Below are 13,005 nucleotides of genomic sequence, written 5' to 3' on the forward strand. Positions count from 1 at the left end.
ATTGTAGTTGAAGCGCGACCCTTGATGGCTTAACTGAGCCAGAGGACCGTCTTACACGAATCGCTTCAAGCCCCCTCTGTTCCGGCCAACAGGACAGATTTACCTAGGATCAATCTTCAATGCTGCCTTCAATTTAATCGACAACGAGAGACTGGAAGGGTTCCAGTTCCTTTGTGAAAGCATTCGGCAATTGTTAGAATAGCAATCGATTTGACAACCAGACGTTATTAGCACCGACTTCGCCGATTCAATAAAAGCTACCCTAAATGATCAATTCCCGAGGTACAGCAGCAGCTCTGCATCCACCACATCAATTCCAACGTCCTACTTAGGTCAAAGCAGATATAGGTCAAGGATTGCACCACGATAGTGGCAGCAGCAGTCTTGATATCAGCCATGGTGGGGCACTTGCCCCGCAGTCACAGGCAGACCTAAGTCCCCAAAACCGACTGTTCAATCCACGCACAAGCAGCCGAGATTATTCCACACAGCTTTCGAGGGGGTGCGTGTAATATGGAAGCTATCCTCTTTGCCGAGACTAAAGAGGCTCACGAGGTGGCATAGATCAGCATTTGTCGGGAGTTTAATAACTAGCGGGTTATCCTGCGATGTCTTCATAGAACCTAAATGCCTGGTATGGCTCAGTGAACACGCTGCTTCATCCACAAGTATCGCAACTTCGTCATCCGCGTCACCTCTGGCATAGAAGTAAACAATACAACAACAACTTCAAGAGGTACCTTCTCAATGGTATAAGCCGCCTGTGTCGGCTAATTGAGGCGATGCAGGATCAATCCTGGGTAGCGAGTCAGCCGAGAAGTCGATGAAGCTGGTAGTGAGGAGCGGGCTGGGTTCAAGAGGAGACTCGGAGGTCCAGTGGAGGAAAAAATCACAGAACGAAAAAATTTAGACAACTAGGGGGTTTTGCTATTTTTTCTCGGTTTCTGTGAACGACAACGCCCCAGAATTGGGACCCATCTACAGACTCCCGCCTCTAGCAGACATGCCAGGCAGTCGAACATGACAGTTCAATGTTTGACACGAATAATGGCCCGACGGTACGATGCCAGCGGCGGTGTGCCGTTGTCAACTCCCCGCAAGATGATGTGAATGTCCTGTCCAGCCGCACAAGGAGGTATCTCAACTGAGACAGTCTTGGACTTGTTACCGTGGAGCTTGACCGGCTTCGTGTAGCCTGTTCCTGCGTCATGGTGCCAGCTATACGTGATCTTGTTGCCGTCCGGGTCGCTCGAGCCTTGGGCGCTGAGGCTGACTCGACCCCTGTTTACCCTGGCCTTGACCACAACCGGGTCATAGCCACCAACCCTGTTAAGCACGAGATTGGGATTTCGGTTACCAGACCCATGAGCGGCCCAGTCCATGCGCGAGAAGAAATTGTTGAGCTGGTCCTCCATGGTGTCGGCCATGGACGCGACACTCCTGTTGGCGACCGCCTCTTCGTTATCCGAGTATACACAGGTCACATTGTCCGGAGACAAGTTGTAGGCGAATTGGCCTCCGAAGCTCGCTTGAGTTGGATCTTGAGGGTCGTTCAGCCCTGGCCAGAGGTAGGTGAAGCTGGGCGTGTCTCCCTCGACACCATAGCGGAAATTGGGATACGGCTTGCCCAGAGCTGTTGGAATAATTAGGAGCTTCCCCCTCACTTCAGGGTCACATCACAAAGTCCTAGATTGAAAGTTGCAAGTCCTAGATGGAATCGCATGGGATATAAACCCCTAGGGAGCTCTCACCATGACAATAATAATAACAACCTTGATTTTATCAATCACACCCAGCATCACTGCGCAATTCAACAACAAGAGCGCCATGCTCTTGCACCCCCTTTTGAATACGCGGCCAGTACACGTCGCGGTTTGAATTGGAGTAATAAGACCAAGCGCGCTCGTTCCAGATGTAGAACAAGTCTTTGAAAGTCTGACGTAGCCAGAACGCGGAGCTCTTGGTATAAGGGTCATAAGGGTCTTTGTCCTAATCGATGATGGAGTGAATTCGGAATTTGCTAACAAAGGCGTCGACTTCTTTGACGGATCGATTATGCTTCACTTCCAAAAAGGCTTGGGCAAGACTGTTTGCGCCACCCCAAATGGTGACAAACACCGGACGCGGGTCGGGCTGATCCGCGACGTCGACAATATGCTGAGTGCCAGCGTTGCCCTTGCCTAGTCCAATGGAAGCATTGCCACGGGTCTGCATACCCTCTCTGGTGACGCTCCGGAGATACTGAGGACTAGGCCAGTAGCCGCTAGTTTGCACAGTTTCGTCGCGGAGAAACCGGGTCTGCTTGCTACGTTTCGATAGGTTGGGCAGATCCTTCTCGTACGCGTCGATAGCCTTGAAGATGAGGTTTGTGGCGAGAGGTTCGGAACCGTTGTAGCTGGCGCCGCTGGTAGAGATGATTCCCTCAATCTCGAACAAGTCAACGCTAGCCAGTAGATGAACGAGAGACTCCAAGTCATCGGGCTCATGTGTGGGAGGGCTGATGTCGGTCAACACCAGAAGGCGCGGCTTCAGGGGCGCCTTCCCACGGTGGGCGGGGGGGACGCTACCGCAAAGCTCACAGCCGAGAGTGAAAAACAAAGGTTGGTGATGAATTCCCACCGCATATTGACTGTTGAGAGTGGACGAGAGGTTTGAAGGCTATCTGTGTGTTCTGTTGACTGCCCCAATGCTACTTATAATGGAAAACTTGAAGCGCTTGTTCTTTCTACATTCGGCAGGATCGTGGGGAATCGGCCCCTGGTCAAGGAGCAACACGCCATTGTCATTCACATCGTGGGACATAAAGCCTAGATTCCTGTGAGCGGATGGGACTCCCCAGATTCTAAAGCAGGAAGAACTGGCACCGCCTTCTGAACCTGCATGATCCCGGTCGGTCCAGGCTGGGGAAGAGCTAGGTTTAGCAAGCTAGCGTGGGAACCGTCTCGTTGGCGCGGTGATCGACTGGAGGGATTTGCGGGGTAATATGATTAATGAAGTCATCCTCAGGTAGCCAGCCCGAGTCCCTCCACATCCCGAGATATTCCCCTTGTTGGATGACCGGGCGGGGGTGGAGGTGGCTTTCGGTCGGCACCTTGGAGCGGCAGTGTTTACTAATTTATTCCCCGGATCGACGTCGATGGAAGGTATAAGCACCATGGCGTGCCGCCGCCTGGTCAAGGGCTGATATTGGGGTGTAAGTTGGCAGTTGTAATCATGTAAGGTAGTATTACATCAAGACACGGACTAGAGTCAAAACGTACCAAAGGCGGCAAGGACAAGGCAAAGGTACTTTATTGTGGTGATGGGGGAGGAATAAAAATAATTCGGGACACCTTCTCCTTACACCTGGAAAAGGGTTAGAAATCCGAGGTGCCGAAGTATCTGTAGGAAAGTTCACAGCAGGTATAAACGCGTTGGCTTCTTTAAGAAAGACAGCGTAGAGGTGGACGAGATCAAAAACCTTCTCAACAGCTATCCGCCTTGACAGGTTGTATTGTGTTGGTTACGGAGTGGGGGGTATCAAGTCCGGACATGGTCTCAAAGCTCGGACAAAGGAGTAGACACAGATCTACTTGATGGGTATGACGGAATGTGAGATCCGATGTCCGGTACTCCTTGGTTGAAGAGGGAGTTCAGGGGTTCTATCTTCTCGGCCCGCAGTGGACAGGAAGGCAGGCATTTCAGGTAAAGCCACGAAAACAATGGACAGGTATCGCCCTCTGCTTTACCGCCAAATTGGGTGCAGTCTGTCATGAGAGACCTCATGAAGGCTACAGAGCGCCATAGATGTTGTGTTCTGATGTGACTTCTCGAAATTCATCGAGGTAGGTGGACAAGGGCGTTGGTTAAGTCATTAGTTGGGTGAGACAGTGATAGTGAGAGTGGTGGTGCCGAAGTAGCCGAAGACAAATTGCCGGGGAATGACCCGCAGCCTTCCGCCTTTCTCAGCAGGCGATGTGCTATCTAGGGGACCTTGGCCCTATTTCCATGCGAGCTGCCAGTGCCTGTTGGCAGAAAGACATCGCTAGTATATTGGTTAGATCAGGCTGGGGTGGAGATGGTCGGGGAGGTCGTCAATTTTACAAACTGGGTTATGTTACTTCTGTCGTCTGAACCCACATGTATCCCTTCACCTTGTGATTCGCACGACATAGAACTTAGAATATGTAGTAGTCGATTTATGAAGTTATAATTTAGGTCTAGAGTCATAATTTCCGTTAAAATATAGTTATTGGAATATAAGCTTATTAAATATATTACTACAATATTTAATTAAAAATATTTCTACTAATAAATTTCAAGTGTAATTCTTAGGTTCCTAGGTTTTCAAAATATAGATATTTTTTAGTATTCTACTTTTAATAAAGGGCAAGGAACTACTGAGAACTATCTAGTTGTAAAAGCCTACTGAATATGCCAAGACGTTAGTCATGGCCACCGAGGCTCGTAAGTACCAGGAAAGCAGCTTCCAACATCGTAACCAAGCTCAGTTACCTCAAACTTTGTAGGCGGTCGAACATAGGTCAAAGTCTCCAACTTTCCGTCCTCCTTGCCAAAATTGGACTCGATTTCATCCCAGTACTCGTCTTTGAACAAACTCGGCACCGACGTCTGCAAAGACTTGACCATCTTCTGTGTTGCAGCGAAGATGGTATGGTAATGACGGAGTTCGAGGTCGCGGTGCTGAGCTCGGATCGCTTCTTGTACCGTCTTTGGATACTCACCAAGGGAAAGGAGGAATTGGTTATACTGGTTGAGTGAGATATCCACCAGGTAACTTCCACCTTCGTTTGCCCGCCTGTCGATCGCCGCAAGAATGCCAATCAGACCTATAATACCCGTCCTTGAGATTAGGGTTAGCATGCAGGAACGTAGCGAATCAGAAAGGGATAACCTACTGATAGTCTGAATTAGGCAGAGATGGAACCACTGGCTCATCGAGCCCAAGGAATTTGCCAACAAGCCAGCTAACACCCGTGAAGCAGTCCGAAATCTGCTGCCAGCCACTTCGGTGGACGTAGGGGCCATGCCAGCCGTAACAATTCTCTCTCACGACCACGATTCCCTTCTGGCGCCGCTTTGCTACCTCTCGGAGGTATCGAGGTCCGAAACCAAGCTTTTCCAATGCCCCAGGCCGATATCCATCAACAACCACATCAGCATCCTGCATCAGCTGCAGGAGCTGTTCTCTTCCCTCGATGGATTTAAGGTTAATTGTCGTGTCGTGTTTGCCGAGATTGCCGTCAATCAACAACATCCCAAGCTCAGGCTGGGATGCGCAAGACACTCTGACCACGGTGGCACCATAAAGTGCGGCTAGTTTCGAAATTGTCGGCGCTGCAATGACTCGCGAGATTTCGATTATCTTGATTCCTTCCAACGGACGATGTTTCTTTGTCGAAGATGGGTACGGCACAGGCGGTAGCGTGTCTATGTCGAATTGTTCGGTGGAATAGATGGCATCGTTTGCGATGGCCTTTCCCTGCTCAGATGAATGGAACTCATCGGGAGTGAGACAGATAGTACCGGCCTGTCGGCAATGCTCGTTGGCTTCAATATCCAGCCACTCGCTGTTGTGTTGAGAAACCGCCTTGCAATATTCCTGGATAATTTCCATCTCATCCGTGATATCGGTTCTATGAAGGGGGAGCTTCATCATAGAAAGAGTTCTATCCGAGTCCAGGCTACCATGTAGGTGGAAAAAGCGACCATCTTTTGTCGGGTAGACATTGGTACAGTTGAACCTCCAACGTTCAAAGATGCGACCTAAATCGAACACGGCATACCGCGCAGCAAGGTCGGGATCTGTCAAAGGTTTCCCATCAACGCGGGGGATGAGACCGGAGACTAGAAAGAGGCTCGCAAGGTCGGTATTGACGGTGACACTTTGCTCAATGCCGTATCGTTCATGCGCGATGGCGTTTGCGTAAGTTGCCGCCAAAGCCCAGAGTGCCGCGCTGGACTCCGTTATTTTGAGCGGTGCAGGAATATATGGTGCAGAGACAGTACCCGCATCGAAGGTAGTCTTCTTGGCTAGTTCGCGGACCTTGGCTGGCAGACCGAGCCTTGTGTCATTCAATAAGAATTCGTGGAAGACACGTGCCGACTCTTCCTGGAGGGAAGGCTGTTGAGGAGGCATTTTGGTTCGATAGGTTGATGGTTGTGTTTCTTGTCTTCAAAGACGGAATTGATAGAATTGAGTGGTAGCTGTCAGGGTAGCGATAGTAAAGGAATTAGACTGAGAGAATAGCGATGTGCATATATATAGATATACTTGTGACCACAGTATTCCCTTGATATTCTTCATGAAACGAAGTGTTGGGGCGCAGCCTCTGGAGCAATGCTTACTTGCTTGCTACGGTCTTCCCTACGCCTCCTTGTTCGAATGTGAGCACCTTGTCCCAGTCAGACTTTTCTGACATGCTTAGGGAACCCCACAAAAGTGTTGGACTTTTCTGACAGATTCAACAGACACCTTGCGGAGATGCCAAGATTTTTCTGACGCGAATGGCCTCCTTGCGCTTGCGCTAGACTGCAAAGGGAGATTTACCCCGAGGATCACTACAAGAGGTGGGACGTGAGCATCAGTGACGTACACTGTTGTCGTCTTACAGATGGTGAATAAAAACGACCCGTTTGCGTAACCTCAAGCTTGGCCAATTCCAAGATATATTTTGACAAGTTCACAACTCACTTCTCTACTGTTCATCAATTATAACTCTTCGACGTCTAAAAAAATACGTCCAGTCGACTCAACATGCCCGCTCCCGTACGAATTGCTAACTGCAGTGGGGCCACTGGTAAGCTTATCCCAATTGAGCCGTTGTCAACTTGTTATCCACTGTTTCTCACCATCATCGCATAGGCGATGGCCCTGACGCCCTTCGCCGGGTTGTCAAAGAAGGCTCCGTGGACTTCGTTACGGCTGATTACCTCGCCGAAGCAAACATAGGTAGCGTTCTCCTGATGAGAATTGGTGACTTGAGGGCTAACGCAATTTTCCTCCTCAGCCTGGCAAGCTCTTGAAAGGAGGCAGGATGCCACCAAAGGCTTTGACAAAGAGTTTTTGAAAGCCTTTGATAAGGAAGTGGCGCAAACAGTCGTGGAGAAAGGTATCAAGATCATCCACAACGGAGGCGGCTTGAATCCCAAAGGACTAGCTCAAGCCATCGAGGAGCAGCTGTTGTCTTACGGCATAGATTCTCTGAAAGTTGCCTACGTCGAAGGGGATGACGTTATTGGAATGATTGACACCCTGAAGCAGTCCAGCGAACTCGTTCATCTTGACGACGCCAGCATTACCCTAGCGGCGGCTCAGGAAGACATGTTATGCGCTAACGCATACCTTGGCATGGGCGGCATCGTCGCCGCCCTGGATCTCGGCGCTGACATTGTTATTTGTGGACGATGCTGCGACGCTAGTCCTGTGATGGGTGAGTTCCACCGCCAGAGGACGGTCTGTTCAACTACTCATCAAAGATACAGGTGCGGCCGCTTGGTGGCACGGATGGAAGTCTTCAAACCTGAAAGAGCTTTCTGGCTCTCTTATCGCCGGCCGTAAGTTCTTGCCCTGGAAACAGCCGGGGCACCCGAACTGATGAACTATCCCCGCGCTAACTTCCGGGTAGATTGTATTGAATGTGGCTGCTATGCCACTGGCGGCAACTTTTCCGGCTTCAAGAGCATCCCCGAGAACCAAAATCAGGGGTTTCCGATAGCCGAGATTGAAGCAGATGGCAAATTCCACATCTTTCTTCAGGACCAGGCAAAGGGTCTGGTCAGTCGCAACACGATCACCGCTCAAGTTGTGTACGAAATCCAAGTAAGCTAGAGCCGACTTTGTGAACACTCAGATGCTAAGTGCATTATGCAGGGACCCTTCTACCTGAACCCTGACGTGATCGCGGACATTACGAACATTGAGATCAGGGACACTGGAAAGAATAGGTAATCAGTCTCTACAAGCCCTTGCAGGAACGCCACTGACATATGCTGAAGAGTCACTGTCACTGGAATTCGCGGTCTGCTGCCTCCACCAACCACGAAGCTCGCAACATGCTCTATCGGAGGCTACCAGTGCGAGACTTCCGTATACGCTGTTGGTCTGGATATAAAGGAAAAGTTGGCTACGTTGAAGGGGGCATTTGACTACAACATCCCGGACAAATCTGACTACCAAACCTTCCGGATCGACCAATATGGTGTTCCGCAGGAGAATCCCGCATCCCAGGCCTTGGCAACCTGTCAATTTCGAATTTTCGCTCAATCCTCTCGACAAGAGCCCCTCCGCCGGGTACAAGAGGTTTTGATGGGCTATTGGCTTGGGGGCTTCCCCGGGATGCACCTGAATATGGATTTCCGAACGGTATGGAAACCCTTCTTGACCATCGCAGAATCTGCTCAAATTCAACTAACGTTTCAAAGATGGAACCTAAGCCATATGTGGCCTATCTACCATTCCTCATCAAGTATGATCAGTTAAGCGTACGAGCTGTACTTGGAGACCGCGTGGTGGAAATTGAGAGTCCTCCAAACACAGCACCTTTCACTGGACAGAAAATCGCAGATGCTACCCCGCCTGATGTCTCGGGCAATTACGGTCCTACCAAAGAGGTATGTCTCGGCACTAGGGTACATGCCCGGTCGGGAGACAAAGGATCCAATGCGAATGTTGGGCTATGGGTTCAAGAAGACGATGAGTACGAATGGCTTCGCTCATTCCTAAGTCTCTCGACATTCAAGACACTGCTGGGCGACGAATACGATCCCAGATTGACTCTGGAACGCTTTGAGCTGCCAAACATTCGATGCGTTCATTTCCGCATCAAGGGCATTTTGGATGGTGGGATCAGTTCCACGCCTCGACTCGACGGTCTTGCCAAGAGCGTTGGCGAATTCCTTCGTAAGTTTCCTAGCTTCGGTGCTGAATTTTTGTTTTCCTCCCCCCGCAGAGTACTCGGTATCGGCCTCAATGGTCACAACAGTCTGATATGTCACTGACACGTTACTGCATCATATAGGGGCTCGATATGTAAACATGCCACTTCGATTTGCCGAACGTGGGGCAATTTAGCTCTAGATGTCGCTCTCAGGGCCATCCTAAGTAATAACTACATTATTAACATTAAGGTCTAGAGTGGCAATTTCTACCAAAATATATATCTTTCAAATAAGAGATAGCTGTTGCATATGCCTCTACCCAGATTGTCACAAGAGTGCACCACGAGAGCCAGAGTGGTACAGATTTGTTGCAGGTTCGGCGGGTCTGGTATCATGGCCTCACCTCGTCAAATATAATGAGGACGAGGAAGGAAGAAGACAACGAGACAGAGTTGAATCAATCACTAATCTATTCTCCGTCTTGAGATTATCATTCATCTTGACTTACCACCCTCGTATCCGACACTATGTGCCTGCGTGTAGGTAGGTAACGAGGCGTGATAGTCTTAATTCTTACTCTACCTGCTATATGTCATGGCCATGTTAAGGCCAGGGCGGAGAGCCATAATAGAAAGCTATGACTAAGTAAGACTAAAAGGACTATACTTCGCTTAACTTAGTCTTGTCCTAGACTGAGTAAATAATTATCAGAAAGCCAGATTAAGCTAAAAGATCTTATTTTTATTGCCTAATATCCTAAATTGCCTTAGTTAATAATAAGGGGCTTACTCTAGGCAAGGCTCTGCTAAAGTCTTAGCAACCTTTTACTAGGTATAATTAATCCTATGTATATAACCCTATCTAATACGCCCCTTTAGCATTGTAAAAGACTGAAAAATATAGACTATTTTGTTGGAGAAACAGAACACACCAACCACAGCCTGATTGATGTTGAATTGGGCCCTGTACGCAACAAGCTCACGTGGAACCCCAAGAAGGAAATTGGCCCAATTAGGCAAGAAGGAGGGGGAGCTGCGTATATCATAAGTGGCGATGACCTCAGACAGTCAGATTGAACTCAACAAGAACAACAACACAATTGTAGTCATCTTGGTGCCACACGTGCTTTCCGACAATTAAGAGTCTCATACGCTATTCATAACTATCAATTGAATACCTATCCGGAAGACGGATCGCCATTGCACCATCAAAGAGATGACGACCAATTCAAACATCAAGCTAGTCAATGACGACGACTGGGTCACCTGGTACAAGACCCTCAAGATCAAGGCAAAGCACCAAGGCCTTTGGGAATACCTTGACCCTGAAAAGACCAATAAACCGCCTATGATATCGGTTCCCCCTATGCCTCCAGATATCACATTACTTCGCCCGTCACGTCACGGAGTGACCACGAGGGCGGGGTCAACGACGACCCCGTCATCAATCACTCAAGGAACCGGAACGCTCGGAGTGGTGCCCAGCGACGATGACTCGGCCAACAGAGAAGAGACCGACCCCGCGATAAGCCTCGAACAGATCAATGAGATGTCGGATAAGTCTCTTCGGTCATATAATACACTGTGGAGCAACTACGGCCACCTCCTCAAGAGGCATGAGAACTTTCAGAAGAAGGTCGACACCATCCAGAACTGGGTCATGGAGACTGTTGACGATCCTCTCGGGCGTCACCATTGCTCCCCCGACCATGACCTAGCCGACTGGATCAAATCCCTCTACGACGAGTTCCGTGTCAGCCAGTTTGATCGCACACAGAAGGCTCAACGGGAATACCGTGAGATCCTCGAGAAACCACGACAGTCCCGACTCAATACGTACAAGGCTACGGGAGAATGGATAGCTCAATGGAGGAACGCCATCAACGAAGCCAGAGATGTAGACCTCCAAGAGGCGAAGCTAGCAACCCTGTGGTTTAACGAACTAACGATCACCCTCCGAGCAACCCCCCTAGAGTCTTGGGTCAACGCCTACAGCGTCACGCAAGTAAACCGAGTAAGGGACAACACCCTCACGGTCGCAGAGGCAGTGGCCGATATACGAAGAGTCATTACCAATCAGCCGGAGCCCAGGAAGAGGGCCAAGGTCACTCATGGAGCATTCCTCTCAGCCGAAGGAGCCGAGAGTAGTGACGAGGCTGAAGGACCTCGGGAGAGAAAACGAGGAAACCACCCAACGGGGAAGAAGCGTCGCAGCCAAAGCGTAGGGGATGATAAGGAAGGCAAGTGCCCTGCCTGCAACCTCTCTCACCCACTCGCCAAATGCTACTACGCATTTCCTGAAAAGCGGCCGCAGTACTTTCGCCTGTCTGCGAAGATCACCGAACGAGTCAAGAAGCGCATTGAAGAGAATAAAGATAACCTAGCCGACCGGATAAAGAAGATCAAGATGGACGAGTCGGCTTGACTCAGACCGGCCGGCTCCTGCAGCGAGAAGGCAGCCTTCGTGACCAGCGATGCCTATCCGCTGCAGGATAGTGTTCTCCTCGACTCCGGAGCTACACTGCATATCTTCCGGGATGCCTCGCGAATGAAGACGCTTCGGGCAGCTCCTCCAGGAGAGTTCTTCTGGTCAGGGACGACCCAAGTCACTATTAACGGCTATGGCGATGCAGTGATTACCCTCAAGTCCCCCGACGGATCACCGAGGCGGCTCAAGCTCTATGACGTTGCCCTGTGCACGTCTCTCACTACCAACCTCGTCTCTTTCTCGAAGCTGAGGAAGCGAGGCCTTTGGTGGGATACAAGGCCAGGTAACAACTGTCTGAGGAGGGCAGATGGAAGCCATCTCGGCGAGGTCGAAGAGACCCATGGGCAACAGGTCCTCGAATATCGCGAGGCCAGCCAGTCAAAACCGTGTACCCAAGCTGCCCTCATCACCGACAGAGTGCCGGCCACTCGGAGGAGGAATAGATACACATCTTGGACCCGCAGACGGGCCCTTAAGGGAGATTCCCTGACATGGCACAGACGGCTTGGTCATCCGGGTCCAGAGGCATTGCGATACCTCGGCTCCGCCTCAAGGGGCGTGAGACTGAAGTTGGACGAGCCCCAGGGACCACAGAGGACCACCACAGTCATATGGAGAAATGGGGGTTAGGGATGACGGTGAGTTCCGAAAACAAAATCTTGTCAGAACAGAGAAAATATGATATGCATAATAGAGCAAGAAAAATGCAATCGAATGAGACTAGTCCCATATTTTTCACTATCTTGTGGAATAAGTTATCGTGGTTTAGAATATTAAATGGATTGAAGTTTGACAAGTTGGTCGCTGACATAAGAAAGTCTTGGCTCACGTTTAATTCAATTCGGTATAGCGTGAGGCCCACTGAAAAGTCTTGGCTCACGATTAATTCAATTCGGTATAGCGCGGCGGCTTAGCTAAGCAGGTCTCCCCTTTCAGACGGGTCGGAGCCTGAGCCACGGAAATTCAAGAGTGCAGAGTGCCTTTCGGCCGAAAGAATTTGGCCCCGAGGTTAGTCCTACCGGGCGTACTAAAATCCATTCATTCAGCCGAAAGAGGACGATGTTGCTGCTACCCACGGCGGGCCAAAGAACCATCGAGCTCCAAGTTAAATAATGGCTGAACAATAGACCCCTAGGGCTATATTGCGCGGGAAGTGTTTCCATTACACCATGATGAAGCCCTGGTGAAGGCGTTTTCTAATGTGTGGCTGGGTTGATGCTTGGGCGTATCGCAGCACGGGCGACCGTGGATTGCCACGGCGGGTATTTTGAATGCTCGGGTGAGCACAACCTATTTTCAAGACTAGCCTTCCCTTGAAAGCAAACTCGAAGGAGAGAGGAAGGGAACTCTCCATCCAATGACTTTAAATAAGAATACACAAACACCATGCCGAACGCCATTGAAGGCAGGCAACCTGAAAGGAAGCCGTGGTTTTTTGCTTTTTCCTCCAGTTATGTAATCTGCAAGTCTGGCCGGGGGTCTCATACGTTCGCAGCCCCGTACACGCACAGCTGGTCTGATTAGTCAGCAATAGCCCCTATAAATCCCCCCAAGTGCCCTAAGGGCCTTGTAACAGTAACTATTTTATGGGCTATCTTGACCACGCAAAATACAGCATTTTGCACCCCTTCTATGGCC

General features: G+C 50.0%; 4 protein-coding genes across 4 annotated transcripts; 2 read left to right on the top strand and 2 right to left on the bottom strand.

Annotated features, from left to right (window-relative positions):
* Positions 1-1,028: 1,028 nt before the first annotated feature.
* Positions 1,029-2,624, bottom strand: MRS44_018657 (uncharacterized protein; the record flags this gene model as incomplete). Its single annotated transcript, XM_065616128.1, has 4 exons — positions 1,029-1,633; positions 1,791-1,989; positions 2,047-2,563; positions 2,620-2,624. 4 exons carry the CDS (start codon positions 2,622-2,624, stop codon positions 1,029-1,031), a joined length of 1,326 nt encoding a protein of 441 aa, XP_065472200.1.
* Positions 2,625-4,428: 1,804 nt separating this feature from the next.
* Positions 4,429-6,139, bottom strand: MRS44_018658 (uncharacterized protein; the record flags this gene model as incomplete). The annotated part of the gene is made up of 2 exons (XM_065616129.1): positions 4,429-4,843; positions 4,899-6,139. The coding sequence occupies 2 exons, from the start codon at positions 6,137-6,139 to the stop codon at positions 4,429-4,431; spliced, it is 1,656 nt and encodes a 551-aa protein (XP_065472201.1).
* A 618-nt stretch (positions 6,140-6,757) lies between these two features.
* On the top strand, positions 6,758-9,073 carry MRS44_018659 (uncharacterized protein; the record flags this gene model as incomplete). The annotated part of the gene is made up of 9 exons (XM_065616130.1): positions 6,758-6,800; positions 6,866-6,952; positions 7,011-7,433; positions 7,480-7,557; positions 7,629-7,822; positions 7,874-7,947; positions 7,999-8,365; positions 8,425-8,902; positions 9,021-9,073. The coding sequence occupies 9 exons, from the start codon at positions 6,758-6,760 to the stop codon at positions 9,071-9,073; spliced, it is 1,797 nt and encodes a 598-aa protein (XP_065472202.1).
* Positions 9,074-10,095: 1,022 nt separating this feature from the next.
* On the top strand, positions 10,096-11,997 carry MRS44_018660 (uncharacterized protein; the record flags this gene model as incomplete). The annotated part of the gene is made up of 2 exons (XM_065616131.1): positions 10,096-11,294; positions 11,352-11,997. The coding sequence occupies 2 exons, from the start codon at positions 10,096-10,098 to the stop codon at positions 11,995-11,997; spliced, it is 1,845 nt and encodes a 614-aa protein (XP_065472203.1).
* Positions 11,998-13,005: the final 1,008 nt, after the last annotated feature.

The sequence above is a fragment of the Fusarium solani genome (genome assembly GCF_023522795.1).
Source record: "Fusarium solani strain SB1 chromosome Unknown bctg00000016, whole genome shotgun sequence".
NCBI classification, from domain to species: Eukaryota; Fungi; Ascomycota; class Sordariomycetes; order Hypocreales; family Nectriaceae; genus Fusarium; species Fusarium solani.